Below are 23,091 nucleotides of genomic sequence, written 5' to 3' on the forward strand. Positions count from 1 at the left end.
TTTCTTTTTATTTGTTTTAGTTATCTTATTTATATAAAGGGAACAAATTTTATTTATTTCATATATGCAGTTTAAGAACATAAAGGCACTTCCCATCCTGCACTACCTTGCTCCCTCTCGCCCTCCTCCTTCCTTCTTATTTTTCTTTTAATTTTTATAATAATGTACTTTTCGATTTACTTTGTAATCACAAGCTTAATCCTCCACAAAATAAACAATTTAGCAAGAAGTAAATAGAAAAACCACTTCTTTAGAAAGACTATAAAAAATAAATCTTAAAATATTAGTTCTGCTCATTTATGTTATGTGCATGTTTTACTCTGTATATTAGCTATCACAAATCAGATTTGTGACATTTGTCTTCTGGGGAATTGCGTATTTCATGAAGTATAATCTTCAGTTGCATCTATTTTACTGAAAGGATTTCATGTTTATTGATGAGTAGTATCCTGTTGTGTTTGGATACCACAATTTGCTTATTCAGCCATCAGTTGATGAATGTCTGAACTGATTCCTTATCTTAGCTGTTGTGAATTGAGCTGGTTACACGGGGGTACAAATCATTATTTCCTATGCTGATTCGTTTACTTCGGGTAAGTTGCTGGGAAGGATGGCTGGGTCACACAGAAGAGCTCTGAGAAGTCTGCATACTGTCTTCCGTATTGATTGTACTAACTTACCCTCCCTCAGCAGTGTTGCAGGGTACCTTTTCTCCAACATACTTGCCACATTTGTTTGGTTTTGTTTTTGAGTTTTCACTTACAGGTAATACCAAATTAGTTGTTCCAGCGCTTGAGCAATTTCATATATTTCTCATTATTTACTATAGTGTTTTTTTCCTAAGCAGAGATGATGACCATTCTAACTGCAGTGAAATGAAACTTCATTGTGGTTTGATTTGCATTTTCCCAGTGGCTGTGATACAGAGCATCTTTTCCTGTGTCTGTTGGCCATTGTTTGGTTTGTTTGTTTGTTTTTTGAAAATCAGATATACAGAGAGGAGAAGAGATAGAGAGGAAGATCTTCTGTTCTTTGATTCACTACCCAAGCAGCCGCAACGGCTGGAGCTGCACTGATCTGAAGCCAGGAACCCAAGGTTTCTTCCACGTCTCCCATGCAGGTACAGGGTCCCAAGGTTTTGGGCCATCCTTGACTCCTTTCCCAGGCCACAAGCAGGGAGCTGTATGGGAAGTGGAGCAGCCGGGATTAGAACTTGCACCTGTATGGGATCCTGGTGCATGCAAGGCAAGGACTTTAGCTGCTAAGCTACTGTGCCAGGCACAGCCATTGGTATTTCATCCTTTGTAAAATACTGGCTCATACCATTAGCCATTTCCTAACTGAATTGTTTGTTTTATTCTTAAGTTTCTCTTTACAAACCACAGCCCTCATGATATTGAGTGGGAGAAAGCTAGAAACATTACCACAAGGATCTGGAACCAGACAAGGAGGCCTGCTGTCACCATTGCTGTTCCATATAGTTCTGAAAGTATTAACCAGAGTCATTAGATAAGTAAGCAAGTTAGTAAGTAAATGCATGAATGAATGAATGAAAATAGAGAGGAGGAGACACAGAGGAAGATCTTCAGTCCAGTGAATCACTCCTCAAGGGGCCACAATGGCCAGGGCTGAGCCCATCTGAGGCCAGGAGCCAGGAGCTCTTTCAGGTCTCCCACATGGGTGCAGGGTCCCAAGGCTTGTAAAGTCCTCAACTGCTTTTCCAGGCCACAGCAGGAGCTGGATGGGAAGCAGGGCTGCTGAGATTAGAACCAGCATTTATATAGGATCCCAGTGCATGAAAGGTGAGGACTTTAGGCGCTAGGCCACCACGCCAGGCATAGATTTTTTTTTAAAGATTTATTCATTTATTGGAAAGTCAGATATACAGAGAGGAGGAGAGACAGAGAGGAACATCTTCCGTCCGATGATTCACTCCCCAAGTGAGTGCAATGGCCGATGCTATGCCGATCCAGAGCCAGGATCCAGGAACTTCTTCTGGGTCTCCCACATGGGTGCAGGGTCCCAAGGCTTTGGGCCATCCTCGACTGCTTTCCCAGGCCACAAGCAGGGAGCTGGATGGGAAGTGGAACTGCCGGGATTAGAACCGGCGCCCATATGGGATCCCGGCGTGTTCAAGGCAAGGACTTTAGCTGCTAAGCCACACCGCCGGGCCCCAGGCATAGATTTTTAAAAATACCTTTTTGAGGGAGACGGAGGAAGATGGCCGACGTAGGAGGAAGGCTGTGAGGGAGCGTCTAGTGAGAGGGATAGAACGCTACAGAAGCAGCAAAGAGGAACAGCAGGGAACCGCAGGGAGAGGTCCGTGAAGCTCCCTGGGACAGTGTGGAGCCAAAAAGATCCACACAACTCGGAAGAACAACGAGAACGGAGCAGGGCAAAGGCAGAGAAACCGACATCCCACGCCAGACCTGCTGAGTCACTTTTGAAAACGGCCTGACGGGAGACGCGGCCAGCTCGGAGGCGGGGAGATCAGGGGGATCGTCCCCGGCGGGAGGCCCTCAACAGCGGCGGAGGCAGACTGCAGCGGCCGGACGTTTGGTGAGCGGGGGGGTTGACGTGGCAGCCTTCGCATTCCTCGACCCCTGCTGAGGTTACAGCCTCTGAGATCGCGGGGCAGGCAGCCTGAAACTGTCGGGTCTTTGCCTTGGGAACTACGCTCAGTGGTGTTGGTGGCTGAAGGGGCCCTGGGAAGGCGCCTCGGTTGTTCTTGCGCTGAGGGGGCCAGTGCGGCTCGGTGCGCAGAGACAGCTGGCAAGGGTCTGGAGTCCCCCACACCCTGCCTGGTGGAGGACCGGGAGGACTCTGAACGCTGCACCGAGCGGACTGGGCGGCCCCGCCTGCAGCAGCCGCCTCCGCAGCGCAGGTGTCAGGTGTCAGGAGACCTCTGAGATTTGGGAAGTGTAGCGCTGTGTGTCCCTGACACGCAGGTACCACTCCCATAGAGTGAACTGCTCACTCCTCGCCTACCATCCCGCAGTTCTGAGTGTGGGCGACCCACCAGGAGAGCTCTGAAAACTCCAGCACCATACTCACACGGTGCGAACCTGCCGTGAAGTCATTATAACAGGGCGCCTGGGCCACTCCTCCGCTAAGGGCCTGTGTGGGGGAGCCACACGGGAGCAGGGGCTCTGAACACCCACACACCACGAGTGGTGGATTCACTGCACAAGAGCCACGCCTGGAAAGTGCCTCACCCACAGTCCCGTGTGTGGGAGACGCACCAGGTGGGCTCTGAAAGACCCTGCAGTCCCTGACACGGAGAACGCAGGGAGAAAGCACATAAAACCTTCTAAGCCCTGTGGATTCCCGTGCAGGGGGCACACCCAGAGAGCGCCTCCATCCCTCCACGCCCTGGGGTGTCACACCTGTAGAAGAGGTGCCCAGAGTGTGCCTGGAATCCACTGGGCCCCCAAGGTGGTGCTCTACAGCCCCGGGCCCTGAGAACGCACCAACGGTGCCTTGAAAACTACCACGCCTGGCAACACCACGCCTGCAGGCTCCAATCTCTACAGGAAAGCACCTGACGGCCCCTCAACACACGGGTCCATTTGCCCCACCAGAATACACCAACGCAATGGGAAAAACCACCAGAAAGAGTTGTGCTCCAGATGAAAGAGCCAGCACCCCACCAAACAAGGGCCAAAAGCCATTATCAATATCGACGATACGAGATGAAGACATGGACGTGTTACCAGCAAAGGAATTGATGAAAATAATGCTAAAATTTCTCAGAGACGTGGACACAAAGCTGGAAGACTTCCAGAACCGCATAATCACCGAAATACAACAAATCAAAACCAAACTGGATGCCCAAGATAATAAGATTGAAAGCCTCATCAACAGAATAAATGCGGCAGAGGAAAGGATCTCTGACACAGAAGACACACAAAATGAAGGTGCCCAGCGAATTAAACAGCTGGAGACAAACCTCAGCAAAACTAATAAAATGATGCAAGAGATGAAGGATTACCTTAGAAAATTGAATATTCGGATCATCGGCCTCCCCGAGGGAGTAGAAAGAGAATCTGGGATGCAAGCAGTGCTTGATGAAATTATACAGGAAAACTTCCAAAACACTTGGAACACGAATCCACCCCGCATACAGGATGGACAGAGAACTCCCAACAGATATGATCCAAAGAGATCTTCACCCAGACACACGGTGCTCAAGTTCTACTCCAATGAAGACAAAGAAGGAATCCTGAGACAAGTACGAAGTAGAGAAAAGATCACATACAGGGGAAAACCCATCAGAATCACTGCTGACTTCTCCGAAGAGACCCTACAAGCAAGGAGAGAATGGACAAAGATCTTCCAAGTCCTGAAACAAAACAACTGTCAACCAAAAATAATCTACCCAGCAAAGATCTCATTTGTATATGAGAACGAAATCAGATACTTCAATAGCAAAGAAAAACTAGAAGAATATGTCTACACAAAACCAGCTCTGCAAAGTCTCCTTAGAAATGCGCTAGTCCCGGACAAAAAGGAGGCAAATCACAAACAAAGTTGGCAAATAAGAAGGTCTCCAAACTAAAGGCCACACGAACAAGACAATTACATAGGCAACAACACACACACAACACAATCACATGGCAGGGCAAAATTGCAACCTCTCAATTTTAACTCTCAACACAAATGGTCTAAATTCACCAATCAAAAGACAGAGATTAATAGAATGGATCATCAAACAAGACCCAACCATCTGTTGCCTACAAGAAACGCATCTAACCAGAAAGGATGCAAAGAAACTGAAAGTGAAGGGATGGAAAAAGATATTTCACGCCAATAGACGAGAAAAAAAAGCTGAGGTAGCTATCCTAATTTCAGACGAGATAGATTTCATTCTAACTAACATCAAAAGAGACAGGGAAGGCCACTTTATACTGGTGAAAGGAAAGATCCATCAAGAAGCAATCACCATCATTAATGTTTATGCACCGAATCTTAATGCACCTACTTACGTAAAGCAATTACTTACAGACTTAAGGGAAGACATAGACACCCGCACAATTCTTGTAGGTGATCTCAACACACCTCTAACAACAATGGACCGGTCTACGAAACAAAAACTCAACAAAGAAACAACAGAGCTCACACAAACAATAGAACAACTGGACTTAGTAGACATATATAGAACTTTTTATCCTAAGGCCACAGACTATACCTTCTTCTCAGCGGTGCATGGCACCTTCTCCAGAATCGACCACATGATAGGACATAAAGCGAATCTAAACAACTTCCAAAACATTAGTATCATACCATGTACCCTCTCAGACCACCATGGGATGAAACTGGAAATCAACAACTCAAAACTCCCCAGGAAGTATAGGCACTCTTGGAAATTGAACAATATGCTATTAAACGAACAATGGGTCAGAGAAGAAATTAAAGATGAGATCAAAAAATTTATGGAAACCAATGAAAACTCTGATACAACATTCCAAAACTTGTGGGACACTGCCAAAGCAGTGCTACGAGGTAGATTCATCGCAATCGGAGCGCATGTCAAGGCCCAAGAAAGACGCCAAATACAGGAACTAACCTCACACCTCCAGGATCTGGAAAAACAGCAGCAGAAGAGTCCCACGCACAATAGGAAACAAGAAATCATCAAAACAAGGGAGGAGATAAACCAAATAGAAATCAAAAAAACTATACATAAAATCAACAAATCAAAAAGTTGGTTTTTTGAGAAAATAAACAAAATAGACACTCCACTGGCCCGATTGACCAAAAAAAAAAAACAAGAGAAAGTGAGAATCAATAGCATTAAAGATGAAAAAGGCAACATAACAACAGACACTGCAATCATTAAGAAAATAATTAGAAATTACTACAAAGAACTGTACTCCCACAAATTTGAGGACCACCAAGAAATAGAAAAGTTCTTGGACTCCCACCACCTACCAAAACTCAGTCCGGAGGCAACTGCAGAATTAAATAAACCCATAACCGAGGTAGAGATTGAAACAGTCATCAAGGATCTCCCAACGAAAAAAAGCCCAGGCCCAGACGGCTTCACTACAGAATTCTACAAAACATTCCGAACAGAACTAACCCCAATCCTCTACAAGCTCTTCAAAACAATAGAGGAGGAAGCAACCCTCCCAAACTCATTCTATGAAGCCAACATCACCTTAATCCCAAAACCGGACAGAGAACCATCAGAGAAGGAAAACTACAGACCTATTTCTCTGATGAACATTGATGCTAAAATTCTCAACAAAATCCTAGCCAATAGAATTCAAAAAATCATCAGACAGATCATTCATCCGGATCAAGTAGGATTCATCCCTGGAATGCAGGGATGGTTCAACATTCGGAAATCCATAAATGTTATAAACCATATCCAAAAACTGCAAAACAAGAACCACATAATAGTTTCAATAGATGCAGAAAAAGCCTTCGACAAAATCCAACACCTCTTCATGCTAAAAACTCTAGCCAAAGTAGGCATAGACGGGAAAATCCACAACATAATCAAAGCAATTTATGAAAAACCCAACGCCAGTATCATACTGAATGGAGAAAAGCTAGAACCCTTCCCACTGCGATCTGGAACAAGACAAGGGTGCCCGCTATCACCACTGCTATTCAACATAGTCCTAGAGGTACTTGCAGAGGCCATAAGACAAGAAAAAGAAATCAAAGGCATACGTATAGGAAACGAAGAAGTCAAGCTTTCACTATATGCAGATGACATAATCCTGTACATAGAAAAACCAGGAGACTCAATACAGAAACTGCTAGAACTTATACGAGAGTTTGGCAGAGTGGCGGGGTACAAAATTAACGAATGAAAATCAACAGCCATAGTGTACGCAAATAACACCAAGATGGAAGAAGATCTAACCAACAGGATACCATTCAAAATAGCTGAGAGAAGTATGAAGTATTTGGGAATAAATCTAACCAAAAGCGTAGGAGACCTATTCGAAGAAAACTACAAACTATTTAAAAAGGAAATTGAACAAAACCTCAAAAGATGGAACAACATCCCGTGCTCCTGGATAGGCAAAATCAATATCATTAAAATGTCTATACTGCCACAAGCAATATACATTTTCAATGCAATTCCAATCAAATTGCCCAAAACATTCTTCACGGAACTGGATACAATGATTCAAAAGTTCATCTGGAAACACAAAAAACCACGAATAGCTAGAACCATCCTGAAAAATAAGAAGTTAGCAGGGGGAATCACAATCCCGGACCTCTGGACATACTATAGAGCAGTGGTTATCAAAACAGCCTGGTACTGGCACAAAGACAGAAAGGAAGATCAATGGAATAGAATAGAAGCTCCAAAAGGGAACCCACACAAATACAACCAATTAATCTTTGACAAAAAGACCAATGACAACTCAAGCAAGTGGGAAGGCCTCTTTAGTAAATGTTGTTGGGACAACTGGCTGATAGCCTGTAGAAACAAAAAGATAGACCCACATCTATCACCATACACCAAGATCCAATCTACATGGATAAAAGACCTAAACCTACATCCAGAAACCTTCAAACTCTTGCAAGAAAATGTAGGAAATACCCTGCAAGACCTAGGAGTAGGTCCCAACTTTCTAAGAAGGACACCAAAAGCAATAGCAGTTGAGAACAGAATAAACAAATGGGACCTCATCAAACTAAGAAGCTTCTGTACAGCAAGGGAAACAATCAACAAAGTAAAAAAGCAACCCACAGAGTGGGAGAAGATCTTTGCACACGATATAGGCGATAGGGGGCTAATTTCCAGGATATACAAAGAACTTCAAAACAACCAAAAAACCAAAACGAACAAGCCACTCAAGAAATGGGCACGGGAAATGGGCAAACATTTCACAAAGGAACAAATCCAAATGGCAAACAAACATATGAAAAAATGTTCCAGCTCCCTAGCAATAAGGGAAATCCAAATTAAAACATCGATGAGGTACCACCTAACACCAGCAAGATTGGCCCACATAAACAAGAACACCAACGACGCCTGCTGGCGAGGATGTGGGGAAAAGGGAACCCTACTCCACTGCTGGTGGAGCTGCAAATTGGTACAGCCTCTATGGAAATCAGTCTGGAGAACACTCAAACAACTCAAAATCTGCATACCATATGACCCAGCAATAGCACTCCTAGGAATATATCCAAAACACCTGTTTTACGACAAACCAACATGCATCCCTATGTTCATTGCAGCACAATCAGTAATTGCAAAAACATGGAAGCAACCAAAATGCCCATCAGCAGAAGATTGGATAAGAAAGCTTTGGTTCATCTACTCCATGGAATACTACTCAGCTATTAAAAAAAACAAAATGCAGTTCTTTGTGGCTAAATGGGCACAACTGGAAACTATAATGCTAAGGGAAATGAGTGAATCCCAAAAGATTAGATACCACATGTTTGCCTTGATTTAACGTGTAATTTTTGTTTGGTTGTTTGTTATTTTTTGAACCTGTCATTGATACTGTCTCAACCCAGATGTCTCGAAGAATGGAACTTGCATTATTTTTAACATATTGTTTACCCAATACTATGTCAATTAATTCCATAATGTTGTATAATGATACTGAGGCCTTGTTGGGGCTTTTAACTGACCGGATCTTTACTCTGTTAGACCTATCTTCAGACCATAGAAGGTCTCCCCAAGAGGCCACTGAACTTATCTGGACAATAGGACACGGAACTTTATGCTAGGCATGTGTTTGCAAGCAATGAATCTCAACTGAACTTGATCTATGGTTATGCAACAAGGTGGAGGAATCCACCATGGGGGGAGGGGTGTGGGAGGGGTGGGGGGAATCCCCAGCGCCTATGGAGCTGTACTACATAATACAATGTAAGCAACAATAATAAAAAAAAAAAAAAAAAAGAACCTTTTTGAATGCGTATTTGATGGCATGAAAATGTGCTTCCTAAATTTCAAATCACTCCAGAGCTGAAGATTTAAATATTTAGTTGTTTTAGAAAAAGAACTGTATTTGTTTGAAAGAGTTAAAGAAAGAAAGGGAAGAACAGAGATGAAGGAAAGAAAGAGAGAGAGAGAGATCTTCCAGGTGCTGGTTCACTCCCCAGATTTCCACAATGGACAGAGCTGAGTTAGACCAAAGCCACGAGCCAGTAGCTTCGCATGGGTCTCCAATAAACGTGGCAGGAATCCACACTTCGGGTCATCTTCTGCTGCTTTTCCCAGATCATTAGCAGGGAGCTAGATGGGAGGCGCGGGGTGTGTGTGTTTTCTCAGTAACTGGCTTTTTAACATCGCAGTTGGAACACAGTGGAACTCTCTCACTGAAGATGCTAAAATGGAGTCTGACCACCCTATTGCAAAAGGTGCCGAGGAGATTTTCAACACTAAATTTGTTATTCTGTCAGCAGGCTTTTATGATTTCTTCTTAATCTACAAAATCAAGAATTTGGAGAAAATCTCCTTTCACTTGTTATCTGTTGATATATTAAGCTGTTTTCAGCCATTGAAGAATATATCCATTGTCTTTAGTAGTTTTTCTCACGTGTGTAAAACTATTGGTCACTTCTGTTAACGCTGTGTTTTATTTCTTTAGGTACCTGAACACACACAGTTAAGTTGGATCCTTACCTGCATGGTCAGATTGCCTCGGTTACAGCATTTACACCAGTGGAAGGTAAATGCCAGTGATCTAATTAATAAATAGAAGGAAAAGTGTTTTTGTTTATTTTCTGTTAAAGTGGGGGGGGGCGGAGGATCATGAATTTCTTCTCCTTCTAATCTGTCTCCCAACCACTGCCATGCTACCTCCTAATGGTTAAAATAGCATCTGTTTTTAAAAAATTAATCATTTTTAGTATTATTTTCCATTAGTTGTAGGTGTAGGGATTCCCCCTTCCACCTGCCTTTCCTCCCCCCTCATTTTCCATCTCCCAATGATTTCCCCCATATTACTACAATAGTATAATTACGATGGTATTATAGGTACAGGCAGGGGTAGAAAATCTGTCGTATTGTCAAGGTATATGTAACAGTTTCATTGGGAGTCCTCCTTCTGTTCAGGAGTGGAGATGCATACTGTAGCATATCTTCACTTCCCGTATGCTAGTCTCCATTATACAATTCATCTATGAGACTATATGTACATACATGTTTACCTATATACCTATTTCTTTTGTATTTTGCATGAAGATTGCCCTCTATCAGAAGAAAATATATTTGTTCTTTTGGGACAAAACTCTCTAGTTGGGAACACTTTGTTACAAATGGTAGAATTCCATTCTTTTTATTGGCTTGACTATATTCTATAGAGTAGATGTACCACAGCTTCTGTACCCACTTCTCTTTCAGTGAACATTTGGGTTGTTTCCATTTCTTCACTATTGTGGATTGTGCTGCTCCAAATATAGGACTACTGGTCACTTTTTCATATGAAAATTTCATTTCCTTTGGATACATTCCCAGGAGAGGGAAAGCTGAGTCATCAGCTTTCAGTTCTTTGAGCACTCTTCACACTTCCGAAGTGGTTGTACTAGCCTACACTCCCACTAACACTGACGTTGGGCACCTTTCTCTCCACGTCAGCACTAGCAAGTGGTGTTAGAGTTCTCAATGTAGGCCAGTCTCCGTGGGGTTAAGTGGGACTACAGTGTGTTTTTTGTTTATTTCCCTGACAATTAGGGAGCCTGGGCATTTTTTCTTATGTTTATTAGCCATTTGAATTTGTTCTTTTGAAAAATGTCTGCCATTTCCTTTGCCCATTTCACAGGGCTGTTTGTTTTACTGTTGTTGATTTTCTGAAGCTCTTTGTAAATCCTGTATGTTAGTCCCCTGTCTGTTGTGTAGTGTGCAAGTATTTTATCCTATTCCGCTGGTTGCTTCTTCACTTTGTTGATCATCTCCTTTGCTGTACAGAAGTTTCTTAGTTTGATGTAGTCCCATTTACTTATTTTAGTTTTGACATCCTATACTTTTGGTGACTTTCCTAATGCCTGTATATTAGAGTGCTTCCTATGTTTTCCTCCAATAGGTGGATCATTTCTAGGTACAGATTTGGATCCTTAATCCATTAAGAACTGATTTTTGCATGATGTGACAGGTGGAGTTCTTCTTACTTCTGCGACCTGCTGGCCAATTGTCCCAGTATCATTTGTTGAGACCAGCCTTTTTCCCTGAATTACTTTCAGTTCTCTTGTTGAAGATTTGTTGGTTGTACATATGTGGGCTTTCTTCTGGAGTTTTTATTCTGTTTTATTGATCATATCAGTTTTTGTACCAATACCACACTGTTTTGATTGCTACTACCCTGTAGTATGTCCTGAGGTCTGGAATTGTGATTCCTCCAGCTTGATTTTTATTCTTCAGGATAGCTTTGCCTATTTGTGCATTTGGAACTCATAAGAGAATTTTGTAGGGTAATAGGGAACAAAATCGATGAAATAGCATCTTCAGGCTTTATGTTTCAGGGTATTAATAGAAAGTAAAAGTGTTCATCAAGATTGTTTTGATTTTTAAAAAAATCTTATTGTTCATTTCCATCTCCAGTTGAATCAGTTACCTTTGGATGGACTTGGTAATGACTCAACCTATAATTAATTAACAATCACAAGTTCGGGATTGCTGGACCCTGCTGTTGCCTCCTATCCCCACTGGAATTAACTGACAATGAGAAAACATTGTTTTCATTGTGGGCAGAAGAGACAACATATTTTATTTAACATTGAAATAAGTTGAATCCAGGCAGCAGTTCAAACCCACAGAAAAATTAAAACTGCACTTTTTCTAAGAAGTTAAGCTGAGAAAGATAAATAGTCGATTTTGTTTTGTGGCTTTTTTCCTTTGTTGATTTTTTTTTATTGCTTTTCATTTAAAGGACTGTATAGTAACTGTATAGTAGAGACTATCACATACAGATGTAAAGATACAATGCAATATGTATCTCTATTTACAAATCAAAGATGGATTTCCAATGAAACTGTTGAATGTATCTTGACAATAGAATGTTGGATTCTCTGCCACTGTCCATGCTTACAATGTCAAGATATACTTATTTGATAGGATGATGGACTTATGACTGATTGTGAAGGACTGTACTATTGTGATGACATGGGAGAAATTAGTGGGGGCTTGGGATCTTGAGAAGGAAGGGAACTGTTTCATGGAATAATAAAATTAATTTTTCAAAGCCATACTTTTTAAAGAAGTTCAGCTGAGGAAGATAAATTGGATAACTCATAGCACTTTATTTTCGTTTATTTTTACAATTGGATAACTCCAAGCTAGGTGGGCCCCATGCCAACGTTAACTCAGCTTCAAGCCTATTTCAAGCATATTTTTAGGACCGTTGGTTTCCATAGAAGTTAGTGATCAGAAGCCTTCACTTGGGACAGAAAAAAAACAAAAAACTTTTTTATTTAATGCTTTGTGATTTTTTTTTTAAGATTTATTTTATTTTTATTGGAAAGTCAGACATACAGAGAGGAGAGACAGAGAGGAAGATCTCCCATCCGATGATTCACTCCCCAAGTGAGTACAACGGCCGATGCTATGCTGATCTGAAGCCAGGATCCAGGAACTTCTTCTGGGTCTCCCACATGGGTGCAGGGTCCCAAGGCCCTGGGCCATCCTCAACTGCTTTCCCAGGCCACAAGCAGGGAGCTGGATTGGACGTGGAGCTGCCAGGATTAGAACCGGCGCCTCTATGGGATCCCAGCAAATTCAAGGCGAGGACTTTAGCCACTAGGCCACACCGCCGGGCCCAAAAAAACAAAAAACTTTAAAGTGACAGTGCCCAAGTATAATTCTTCTGTTAAACCACCCCCGCCCCGCCAACCACCAACTTGATGGAATTAGGTTAGAAGGCATAGGGAAACATAGTAGGTTATGCTTCTGCCTTTGGTGCCAGCATCCCATATTGGCAACAGTTTGAGTCCTGGATGCTCCACTTCCAAATCAGCACCCTGCTAACGCACCTCAGAAAACAGCAAAAGATAGCTCAAGCCCTTTGGTCCTTGTACCCATATGGGACATTTAGAGGAAGCTCCAGGCTCGTGGCTTCAGCAGTTGCAGCCTTTTGGGGAGCAACTCTGCCTTTAAAATAAAATTAATAAATGCTTTTTAAAAAAAAAAAAAAAAAAAAGAAGTAGGCAGGGGCTTTAGTGATTAAATTGTAAGGACTGAGCCCTCTTGTGTGCGACTAATGCCTTTATGAAAGAGAGGCACATGCCCAGACATTGTTGACAAAACAAGAAGAGTGACCTAACCAGATGCTGAGCTTTGCCTTAATCATAGGTACCCCAGCCTCTGAGCTCTGAGACATGAAGTTCTGCTGTTTATAAGCCACCCAGGCTATGGCAGGTGATTACAGCATCCTGGACAAACACTGAATAAATAAGGCATGACTGGTAGTGTTATGGATTCATTACTGGCCAGAAATTAGAAATGACATTTGTAATGTTCTCTACCATGTTGGGTTTTCTTGGTTGTTCATTTTAGGCCTGGCTTTTCCATTGCATCATGATATCTGACACTAAGTTTAATGCTGGAAATCCTGCTTATAGGAACTGAATACCAATTTAATGAGGTCTGATCCCACTATTTAATGAGATCTGATCCCACTATTTCAAACAAGCACAATAATATTGAGGAAAAGCCTTTCCCCTAGTCCATCGTTTTGTGTTTGTGGGGGAAAACAGGGATGTCAGTCCCAGTCTTGTGTCAGGGCATGTAACTGCTACTCTTGTCCTTCTTGCCTTTAAGCTTGTGTCATTCTGGGTGCTGGAGTGATGGCATTCAGCAGTCCCTTCTTGTGGCTTGCGGTCTGCTTGGGAAGAAACATATCTAAAAGTCATAAGAAAGTGTGCCAAGTGCAGAATTCCAGTGTTAGGGGAGAATCTGATAGACTCACCTGGTAAGATTTGGATCATGTCAGTGAGAGTAGAACAGCAGGATGAAAGATGGGGCTGGGTTTGCTGAGGCCAAGGTTGTTTGGAGGATAATGAGTAACAGATATGTAAGGCATCATGGGAACATAATAAGCACTCAATAAATATTAATGTCCTCCATATCCCCCCCTCTTCCCTTGTAATTTCAAGGCCAAGTATGCTAATATAAAAATCCTATAAATCTAGCACAGTAGCAAATTTTAGAAATTGGGTTCTGTTTCCATTTGCTCATATACAAATTAAGCTTTCATGGTCCCTACTCAGAGTGAACTGTGAATTGCCCTTTGTCATGAACCCTGCTGTTAGCGGGCATGTTGAAGGAGTTATATGACCAAGTTTTCAAATTTCCTTACTAGCTGTAAGCTAGAAACTACTTGAGATATAATCAGAGAAAATTGTTTGTGACTAAATTATGGAACACTGAAATTAAGATGGTTGAAGAGAGAAATTTTTACTTTTTCAAATGCATCCTTAAAGGGTGTGGCTACACACATTAGAGGAAGACTGATTTACTGAATTATGAACCACTGAACTTGGTTTTCAAAATCGTACCAGGATGTAACAGTTGGTTGGCCTGTCCTGTATTAGTTGGATTCTAAAGCAGTATGTTTGCATTTATTAAATGAATAAAATTTACTGATACACACATACACAATATTCCTTTCAAATCTTCGCTCAGAAAACCAAATTATAAAAGAAGAAAGGAAAGCAGGAAGGAGAGAGGAAGGGAGAAAACCAAACTATAAGCCAGGAATGTTCAGCTGAAGCTAAAAGTTCTTATATAGCTGATGATTAAATATTTCTGAAATCACCTCTAGTATTTCTTCTCCATTAAGAAATTATTTTGGGGACAAATGGCTCAATGGCTTAATCCTGACCTTGCAAGTGCAGGGACCTCATATGGGTGTCGATTTATGTCCCAGCTGCTCCTCTTCCTGTCCAGCTCCCTGCTCTGGCCTGGGAAAGCAGTAGAGAATGGTCGATGCCTTGGAACCCTGCATCTGCACGAGAGACCCATAGGAGTCTGTTGACTCCTAGATTCAGGTTGGCTCAACTCCAGCCTTTGCAACCATTTTGGAAGTGGATCAGCAGATGGAGAATCCTTCCTCTGTCACTCCTTCTCTCCATAGATCTGACCTGCCTTCCAATAAAAATGGATAAATCTTCTGAAAAAAAAAAAAAAGAAGAAGAAGAAATTTGGAGTGAGGGATATGTCACACAGTGGTTGAGATGCTGTCTGACATGCCAACATCTGCTGGCGTACCTAGGTTTGAGTTCTGGCTAGGTTCCCCATTCCAGCTGCTTGCTAACATGCAGTGTGGGAAGCAGCAGTAGTGGCTCAATGAGTGAATACACAGACACCCAAATATCAGACTTCCCAACTTCCAGCTTCTGCCCGAGTATTGAGAGCTTTTGGGGAGTGAACCAATGGAAGGGAAATCATTCACTCAGTTTGTCTAGCCAGCTATCCATCCTTCCCTGACTCTCTCTGTCTCTATGCTTCTCCCTTTCTAATAAAAAAAAATTTTAAGGAAATTACTTTGGTCTGTACAACCTATTTTCTTGATGAAAGTTACTTTGCCCTCAATGTTTAGACATTTTAATAACCCACAGACCAAGATAGGATTGGTGAGATTAAGATTTCTTAGTTACACCTTTTTTTAAACGTCATGATGTGTGTTTTTGTTTATTTTTCAATGTTTAGAGTTTCTTTTAAGTTTTCTTAAATGTTATTGTAAAGAATTATTACAGTTTGGTCAACGACATGATGTGTGACTTTTTTGGAGGTTTTCACAGACAATAAGGCTTTTGATGCTAACTCATGTTACTTTGACGAAATTTAATTTCATGATGATTTCTGAACTTGTCTGAAATCTGCAGTTCATCTGATATGGAACCTAGAAAAACCCTGTTCTTGCTTTAAGAAAATAAGAAAGAAATAGAGTGGCCATGCAGGCTCCTTTAAAGTGACAGAGGTGAAGCCAGCTCTCCTCACTTCTACCAAGCCTGGCGACAAGCAGGCAGACAAGACCAGCGTTGCTGAAAGGAACTGAGATGTGGCATTAGCGCAAACAGCTTCAGATCACACCAGGCTTGGCGTTGGAACTATGGCATAGGGAGTAAAGCCACCACTGCGATGTCAGAATGCCATGTGGGTGCAGGTTCAAGTCTCACTAGTTTGAGTCTTGGCCAGCTTCCTGTTATTGTACCTAGGAAAGCAGCACATGATGACCGAAGTACTTAGGCCCTTGCACCCACAGGAGAGGCCCTGAAGTTCATGGCTTCAGATCAGTCCACCTCCCACCATTGCCAACACCTAGGGAGTGAACCAGTGGGTGGATGATTTCTCACTGTCTTTTCCTCCCTCTTTGTCTCTATAACTCTGTCTTTCAAATAAACAGATAAATCTTTCATGAAAAGTTTTTCTTAATAGGGCTTGCATTGTGACATTGGGTTAAACCACCTCCTACGATGTCAGAGTCCCATGTGGGTGCCGGTTTGAGTCCTGATTGCCCTACTCCTAATCCAGTTCCCTGCTAATGCACCTGAGAAAGCAGTAGAAGTTGGCTCAGATACTTGGGCCACTGTACCCACAGGAGAGACCCAGAAGAAGCTCCTGTCTCCTGGCTTAAGCCTGGCCCAACCCTAGGCATTGCAGTCATTTCGGGGAATAAGCCAGCAGAGAGCTGATGCCTCTGTCCTTCCCTCTCCCTCTTCTTAACTCTGTTTCTCAAATAAATGAATCTTTCATAAAAAATTCTTAATTTAGCAATATAACTAAGTTGAAGTCAAACTCTTTCCATCCTCTTTTCACCCCAACAGGCGAAGACTGGTAAGCAGAAGCATGACGGAAGCGTGGGTCTGCTCACATACCCAGTCCTTCAGGCAGCTGACATTCTGGTGTACAAGTAAGGAGAGAGCCCACCCCGGTCTCATGGGTGCCCACGGTGACAAGGAGTGTTATCACCTGTCAGCAAGTGTTGGTTTATGGGAAAGGAACACAGAGAGGATAAGGCACATGAATCCATGCATAACCCCCAAGCCTAGGGACTAAATTATAGAAGCATATGTCAGCAAGGCACTAGTACTACTCGTAGTTCATACTTAAATAATACTGAATATGTATTGGAAACTATTGTAAGTGCTTTGTACACATTAATCTTCTCAAGAGTTTATCCAGTGTGTTTATGTGCAGTGATCATCCAGTTTACAGATGAGGATGGTGAGGCTCAAAGTGGTTTGATAATATTCCCAGGTCTTGAAGCTAGCAATGTTTGAAGCCTGGAGTTGAATCCAGGAAGTTTCTGGACAGTCTCTGTTCCTAACTGCTGTGCCAGATATATTTCCCCAGTGAGAATTAAATATTCAGTTCTCTAAAAATATGTATTTCTTGTCGATTTGACTTGATAGTACAGTGCTGTTCAGTAGAACTTGTTATGACTACAAAGATTATTTTTTTTTTTTTAAAGATTTATTTTTTATTATTTTTTCATTGGAAAGGCGGATATACACAGAGGAGAGACAGAGAGGAAGATCTTCCGTCCGATGATTCACTCCCCAAGTGAGCGCAACGGGCCGATACTATGCCGATCCGAAGCCAGGAGCCTCTTCCGGGTCTCCCACATGGGTGCAGGTTCCCAAAGCTTTGGGCTGTCCTCGACTGCTTTCCCAGGCCACAGGCAGGGAGCTGGAAGGGAAGCGGGGCTGCCGGGATTAGAACCGGCGCCCATATGGGATCCCGGGTGTGCAAGGCGAGGACCTTTAACCACTTGCGCCACCGCGCCGGGCCCTACAAAGATTATTTGTGACCACTTTTTCTTATCTTGAAGCCACCAGCCACAAATGGCTGTTGAGTATTTGGACTGCCACTAGTGAGACAAAAATTAAATTTTGAATTTTGTTAAATTCTGTTTAAATAGCCACCTATGGCTATTGTATTACACCCATAAGGTTGAAAGGCTTCTGACTCAATACAGGGTAACCTCACCTTTCCCAGCCCACTCTACTGACAGCCACAGCTGCCACCTGAGGGTCTCTAAAACATACATCAGAGGCTAGCCATCCCCTGCACTTTGTACAGCTGCCAGGACTCTACAAATGTAGGTGACTAAAATAAAATCAGCTTGGTTCACTGCAGCTCTTACTCTGCTGGTGTATGTTTCTTATCTTTTAACAGCCTTCCTTTCAAATTTAGGAATTCCTTAAGTATTTGATAATAGGTATCAGAGACAAGATTCCAATCCAGCTCTGATTTTCAGCCTATACTATTGCTGTATCTGTAATAGAGATTAAAAAGAAAAACTTGGAGATTTTGTTTTATTGTGTTTCAAGTATTTCTGGGTTTTTGAGAAAGTTCATAGACAACATGTCTGTGAACATTTATGTTATGTATAGTTATTTAGGTGGATATAGAACGATAAATAAAACCTTTGTGTCTTTTCTATCAGCAAGTCTCTGGCCTTTTCATACAAGGTTGATTCAAGTCAGTTATAGGTGGACCAGTGACCAAATCTAAGGGGAAAGCATGAAAGAGGAGCCTTCCAGATAAGCCTATAAAGTGTTTGTGTAATTGTTTTGGCAAACCTTCATAAGGAACTCAGGAGCAGAGGACTGACACCACCTTTGGCTTTCTCTCTTCTTCTCACTTCATATATACATTGAGATATAGGACTATGTCTCCCTGTCTCATACACAGACATAATTTTTATTAATAGACAACAAATACTTGTTTAGTGCCTGAGAAAACAGCACACTGCATGACCCTGATGACAAAGGGTGGAAAAAGTTAACATAACTTCAGCACGATGGACCAGACATCACAGTAGATATTGTATATGCCTTAGCTGTTTGGATTCTCAAAGAATTATGAGTTAGATAGGTATATTATTCCCGTTTTCTAAATAAAGTAATGAACTTTCAGAGCAGTGCAACTTCGAGTGTTCAGATAAAGATAAGAATGATTACCTGGGCTAATCAGATTCTCTTTTGCAAGAATTTGACCAAGTGGAAAAATGTGGACAGATGATAAGAAGATAAAGAAATCAGAAGCTGAACTGACATTTTAAAAATAAGGAATCAAAAGCCCCAGGAAGCTGAATAACCAGAGACAACAAACCAAATGAGAAGAACAAAACCCGTGGAAAGTTGAATGGTTGGTCAGAAACTATAGAGAAGTGAGTCACCCTGTTGAGGAGCAGTTCCATTGAAAGTACACGTTGGGGGAGCTGTCTTAAGAGTTTGTGAGTTTGTGAATGCTTTGGAGACTCCTAGTTTTTTTTTAACTACATCCGTACTCTATGTGGCCAACTGGCCTGGATTTTTACAAGATCCCAGTTGGTAGCTAGTCAAACCTCGGCTTCTGCATTCTACTAGCATTTACCCACCACGCAATACTTGAGCAGTTATTTCTCTTCTTTCTTGTTTCCTGCCCCTAGGGAAGAACCTGCAGTAAACTAGAACCCCACTGCAGGGTCAACCTGAAAACTTAGTGTCCAGGCTTCTGGTCCCTAAAAATCAAGAGACTGCCCAAAAGGAAGAAAGTTGTGTTGTGATGCCATTAAAAAACTCTCCAAAGAACAGTGAGAAGTGACCTGTACATTTTTAAGGGCAGAATGCATTTGATGTGACTTACCCTTTCAAAAGAAAACTGATTGAAATACGAGGAATATGCTGTAGGAGTAGCTGGAAGCATTTTAATTAGAGACTGACTCAAGGTGTGGGTTTGGACTTTGGCCCTGACAGTGAAGAGAAGAAGTAGGCCAATGAAAAAGATATGTAGGAGGTGAAACTGTTGAGCCTTCGCAGAGGACTGGCTGTGCGTGAGGGCAAGGGAAGCTGCTTGTGAGGGAGTTTTTGATGTCCTCAATAGCAGCAGTCTGTTCGTCACACTGGATAACTCACTTCTCCTGAGACCCCCTGACTGTTACAGCACAGCATTGATGGGCTGGCAGTCATTGAGATCAGCAGTGCCACAGCCTGTCCAGCTAGAAGAGTGCGTAGCTTTATTCCATTTACCGCTCCTCCTAAGGGTTCACACCTCGGAAAGGTCAGCATTCATTCTATCTCCATCTGCACCCAGCACCAGCCCTTTCCCAATTGAGATTCTTCAGTAAATAATCGCTGAAGTAGAAGGCTTTCCAGAATCCCCAGCAAGCCACCCGCAATAGGGAATTTATCCTTTTTGACAGGAGAAACACCACCAAAATCCCATCCTGGCTAGGCTGTTTGAAGGCAGCAGCACTAAATCTTCACAAACACAGCTGAAAAAAGTCGCAGAAAAAAGAGAGAGAGAAGAGAGGGAGAGCCAATCTGTGAGCACATATACACAGGCAAAGATTATTCATCTGGACACTAATGCTGCCAGAGGGTGGGGTGGATCCCAAGTCAACGTAGACGCAATAAGGAACTAAGCAAAAGAAAAATGGTTTAGTCACCAGAGAAGATCAGACGCATTATTACATGACAGAAGTTATAACAATCAAAATTATGAAAGACTTTTGTTTTATGTTGTGTCTGAGAAGGCACAGTCAGGGTAAGAGGAAAAAATGGAGAAAAAGAGTAGACCTATTAATATGGATATCATTATGTAGGGTATAAATTTTTAAAGCACAGCACTAAATTATTAGGGAAACGAAGGCAAAGGAGAGGGGTTGGGAATGTGAAAAACATAAGCTTCCATAAGTGCGTAGAATCAAAGACAGGCTGCGTTAATGTAAAGTGTAAACTCAATGGATGGGAAGTAAAGGCCAAGATGAATTACAGGGGGGGAGGGGAGAGGAGAGGAGGCTAGAAACAACCAAGCTGAAATCAGATGAAAATGCCAAGTGCAGCAATGGGACCAGGTGAAAAAAATTAAAATTTTTTAATCCTTTCTCAAAAAAGGCAGTTCCCCGCAGAATTGGAAGAAAAAGGCAAGGATCCAACATCAGGCAAAATGCATGCCGCATCATTATGAAAACTAAATGTGTTTTCTGTTTAGTTTGGTTGCTTTATGAATCTGGAACCATTTTGACATGTGGAAATATTCATTCTGATGTGCTTAAAGTGTATTGATTATTGTAATTGTTTTTTCTGTGTTAGTTGCAGTCCATTGTGATTTCCTATGGGCTACTGTAATTGCTTTCTTAACCTGCTCTGTTGGCTAATTTGGCTTGGGAAATCAGAGTGACCTGTGAGATTCAGCCCCACCATACAGTTACCAGACAAGGGTAGCAGAGTCCAGCCAGAAAAGAGGAATTTGCATGGATGAGCCATGTGCAAGGACAGTGAGAGCAGGGCTCTGAGGAGAATGCGGTGAGGAGTGTCTTGTTACTGTTACCGCTCACTGAGCCACTCCATGCAGAAGAGAGCAATGGATGAGCACCGTTTTGTAGAATTTCCTGCATTTATTTATTGACCCAGAAAGAAGAAATAAACACTCCTTGATCCACTACCAGGTCCCTGCATTTGGCTCTTGCATTTATTGTCCTGTCCCTGTTTGCTTTCAATTAACAGAGTTCTCAGAATTCCTGTAATGAGCCAATTTGGGGATTACACAATCAGATCCATGAATTATCAGTTTCAAGTAGGCTTCCACCGTGGCAGAGTTGCTGCTCAGCTCTGTGACTGTCTCTAGTGTTATGCTTCAATATTGGTCTGTATGAGTTCGCTGTGAAAGATGAAAAGGAAATGATTCTATTTGAGAAAAGCCTCTGTGTGTCCTACCCCAGGGTCTCTTACAGTGTAGTACATTCATCATCGTGTAATTGATCTTTTTGAAAAGATGTATTTGTTCGAAAGGCAGAATGACAGAGAGAAAGAGAGAGACAAACTGACAGAAATGTTCCATTCTCCAATTCACTCCCTAAATGAGTATAACAGCTGGGGCTGAGCCAGCAGCCCAGTAACTCCATCCAGGGCTCCCACGTGGGTGTCAGGGACCCAAGTTCTTGAGTTGTCATCCGCTGCCTCCCAGGTACATTAATAGGAAGCTGGAGCAAACCAAAAGCAGCCAGGATAGAACCGGTACTTCGCTATGAGGTACAAACACCGCAAGTGGCCACTTAACATACTGCACCAGTTCCTACACTTGTCTTTCATTTTGTCAGATATCAACCATGAATGTTGTTTGCGTATAAATAAAATACAAATGTTGTGGTACAGTGAGCTGGACTACTACCTGTGATGCTGGCATCCCATATAATGATGCTAGCAGCTAGTTCCAGCTGCTTTGTTTCTGATCCAGCTTCCTGCTAGTGTGCCTGGGAAAGTATTGAAAGATGATACAGGTACTCTCACTTATTGAGAGACCCATGGAATCCCTGGCTCTTGGCTTCATTCTGGCCTTGCTTGGGTTGTTACAGCCATTGAGAGAGTGAACCAGTAGATGGAAGATCTATTTCTGTCACTCTGCCTTTCATATAAGTAAAATAATACCAGTGGCTTGTAGGTATTGAGCTCTAACTATCAAGCAGTATACTTTCTAGTCCTTGATGCAGCCATATAAGGTTAGCACCATAATGATTTCTGTATCACAAAGGAAATAAAAGGTTGGAGTGAGCTATTTGTCTATTGGTAACTTAGATCACTTGTCTCCTCCAAAACTAACACTAGAATCCAGTATGATCATGAATTTGGAGACTGTCTTTCAGTAAGTTTGTGTCTTTAGTACATGTGGAATGTCTCTTAACTGAAATGTTTGAAAAGAAGTGTTTCAGATTTTGAATTTTTTGAAAAAAAATTTGGAAATCTGCATATGGTGGCAGGAGTCATGTCAGTGCTCAAACGTTTTGCATTTTGGATTTTTGGATTAGAAATGCTCAACCTATACTCTATGCCTATACGTCTATAAAAAATATGTATGGGCTGGCATTGTGATGTAACTTATCAAGATACTGTTTGCAGTGCTGGCATTCCCTGTGGGTTCAAGTCCCAGTTGCTCCTCTTCTGATCAAGCTCCCTACCAATGCACCTGGGAAAAAAATAGAAGATGGCCAAACCCAACACAATGGCCTAGTTGCTAAATTTTTACTTTGCATGCACCAGGATCCCATTTGGGTGCTTGTTCATGTCTTGGCTGCTCCAATTCCCATCCAGCTCCAGGCTTGTGGCCTGGGAAAGAAGTTGAGGATGGCACAAAAGGCTGGGACCCTGCACCTGGAGGAAGTTCTTGGGTCCTGGCTTTCGATT

At 42.2% G+C, this 23,091-nt stretch overlaps 1 protein-coding gene and 1 long non-coding RNA gene across 2 annotated transcripts in view; both read left to right on the plus strand.

Moving 5' to 3' along the window:
* Positions 1-17,373, plus strand: part of LOC121166480 (tryptophan--tRNA ligase, mitochondrial-like) — a 75,291-nt gene extending 57,918 nt beyond the window's left edge. Inside the window, exons 3-4 of the mRNA XM_040995609.1 lie at positions 9,576-9,656; positions 16,747-17,373. Coding sequence (XP_040851543.1) covers positions 9,576-9,656; positions 16,747-16,836 — 171 coding nt within the window. The 3' untranslated portion in view covers positions 16,837-17,373. The remainder of the gene's footprint in view (positions 1-9,575; positions 9,657-16,746) is intronic.
* On the plus strand, positions 15,060-15,530 carry LOC121166481. Its single transcript, XR_005885421.1, has 2 exons — positions 15,060-15,269; positions 15,376-15,530. It is a non-coding gene; the product is annotated as an uncharacterized LOC121166481 (long non-coding RNA).
* Positions 17,374-23,091: the final 5,718 nt, after the last annotated feature.

Source organism: Ochotona curzoniae, unplaced genomic scaffold (genome assembly GCF_017591425.1).
Source record: "Ochotona curzoniae isolate NIBS_2020 unplaced genomic scaffold, NIBS_Ocur_1.0 patch142, whole genome shotgun sequence".
Classification (NCBI taxonomy): domain Eukaryota; kingdom Metazoa; phylum Chordata; class Mammalia; order Lagomorpha; family Ochotonidae; genus Ochotona; species Ochotona curzoniae.